The sequence below is a fragment of the Nematolebias whitei genome, chromosome 11 (genome assembly GCF_014905685.2).
Source record: "Nematolebias whitei isolate Nwh7 chromosome 11, NemWhi1, whole genome shotgun sequence".
In the NCBI taxonomy this organism is placed as follows: domain Eukaryota; kingdom Metazoa; phylum Chordata; class Actinopteri; order Cyprinodontiformes; family Rivulidae; genus Nematolebias; species Nematolebias whitei.
In genome coordinates this window covers 4,829,848-4,832,062 of record NC_056508.1, presented here as the reverse complement: position 1 = coordinate 4,832,062, position 2,215 = coordinate 4,829,848, and the positions used below count along the sequence as shown (strand labels likewise).

Here is a 2,215-nt window from a genome sequence, read left to right as displayed (position 1 = left end):
CAGAACCTCAGAAAATGAGAACATTACTTTAAGACCAATAAAAAAGGATTTTAAAAATGGTGGCCCACTGAAACGTGTGAGCATGTACAGCACGACTTGCTGCTGTCTGGATTCCTGCGTCACTGCGTCGTGTCATGGAGTGGATCTGCTCAGGTGTTCTGATCGTGACCTTCAGCTCTTCTGAGTTGTTGGTTCTGGTTATCACATCTTCTTCACCTCAGATTTTCTATGGGACTTTATTTATCCATAATGTGAACAATATTTTTCATCAACTTTTATAACACTGTTGAATTTTAGTTTTCATAAAACGAGGTGTGGAAACTTTCATGTTTTCATGCACCACATCCACCTGAACACGCCCCATGAGCTCCAAAATGAACGAGCTGGACAAACATCAGAGTTCGTTTTCTCCTGACTGGGGTTCTGCAAAGCAACTCCTTTTATCCAAACTGAAACTGGAGTGAATAAAGTTTCCAAACGTGGGTCAGGGAGTTCTGTCTCCAAATATTGATCATCGATGCTTGAATGAAACAGCAGCTCAGCTGATTGGTGCACTGAGTGAAAAACACGGAGTTCAACATGTTCAACACATTTATTAGAGCAAACGTATCAAATTAGTAGTTTCAGTGTCACACCAACAAAAAGTCTTCACAGTATACACGTTCAAAATGCGAGAATGACAAACTGTTGGTTGATGTCACTTTGTTTGGCAAACCGATGCTCGCACACCAGAGTTTGAGACCATTTACAAAACGAGCGGTCCACTCAAGTCCTCTTTGTTCGAACTGGGAACTTGAACAGATGTCTCAGTGTCACTTGAACCCGTCCCAAATCTAAACCCGACGACTTCGTCCATCTGGAGGAGTTCAGTGTGTCGGGAAGAAGCTGGCAGGCTCTCAGATTCAGGACCAGCACACTTTTCACTTCTTATTCAAAATGAGGTTTAAAAGAAGAACAAAACAGTAAAAGGATGTTTTGTCTAAATTATGAGAAACTAATCTAGTGACACTCCACTAAAGAGCACTGAGACAAACTATAAATACACAAATCAAGAGTAATCAAAGGTAATCGGCTAACGGGAGTATCGTTTCCTTCACTTATGGCACTAAACAGGAAGATGAAGTCCTGCTCAGCTTCCAGCAGCGCCCCCTGCAGGCCGAGCAGGAGAGCTGCAGCAGGAAGTCTCCGCAGCCAAGATGGGACTAACATCACTGAACCAAACTTACATTCAGCCCGTTACACTTCAAAAATAGGTCAAATTTAAACAACATGAGACCACAGAACAGTTAGATTAAAAAAGACAAGGTGAAAAGCACCAAATGCTAAGCAGGTTGTGCCTTCTCTTTAATTTTGCTGCTCCTCTAAGCTCTCTACTTCTTTTCCTTCTTCTTGTCCTGAAACAAAAACAAAACACACACGTGAGTTTTACAGCGTTAAAAATCATTATTTAACAAAACATGTGCCTCAGTCCACCAAGTGTGAAAGGTGAAGGACAAGAGCTGCTGTGGCTCAGTGACGGCCACGTGGACTGGGTTTGGTCTCAGAACATCTGGCTTTTAGAAAAACACACAAACTATAAGTCACAGCTGTATCCCTTAAAATCAGAGCACAACATCAAGACAAAGGAGCGTAATAAATCATAGGCCGTTCTACTTTCAGCACCATGTCTTCATGTTCTGCTAACAGAGCCTGCCGGGCCACTGGCCCACATCTTGGCTCAAAATGATCCCTGCACCCAGTCCACAGACTCTACAAGCAAACCGCAGCACTCCTGATTCCATCAGCTGATCTGATCAGCTGATGGAATCAGATCAGCTGATCTGAATCCATCAGCTGATCTGAGTCCATCAGCTGATCTGAATCCATCAGCTGAGACTAAATAACAAATCCAGGGTTCCCTCAGTCTCTGAAGAGAGGAGTCACAACTAGACGGCACCAGAACCAGCAGCCCGTTTGTGGATGTTTAAAACAAAGTAATAAAGAACAGACGACCTGAAAATATAAAGTTTACAGTGAAAATAAAAATCACCTGGAAATAAAAGTAATCATTTCTAGTTTGGCACAAAAACACTGAGATTCACAACATTTCAACTAAATATTAAGAAGGTAGCATGATTTAATTTTAATTTCAGAACATGAATGAAAATATTTAAAACTACTGGGACATACAGTGAGTAAAATAAGTATTTGAACATCCTGCGACTCCTCCCAGTCA

At 41.7% G+C, this 2,215-nt stretch overlaps 1 protein-coding gene across 1 annotated transcript in view; it reads right to left on the bottom strand.

The window, feature by feature from the left end:
* Positions 1-573: 573 nt before the first annotated feature.
* The window catches only part of tegt (testis enhanced gene transcript (BAX inhibitor 1)), a 9,251-nt gene continuing 7,609 nt past the window's right edge, over positions 574-2,215 (bottom strand). Inside the window, exon 10 of the mRNA XM_037683866.1 lies at positions 574-1,394. Coding sequence (XP_037539794.1) covers positions 1,371-1,394 — 24 coding nt within the window. The 3' untranslated portion in view covers positions 574-1,370. The remainder of the gene's footprint in view (positions 1,395-2,215) is intronic.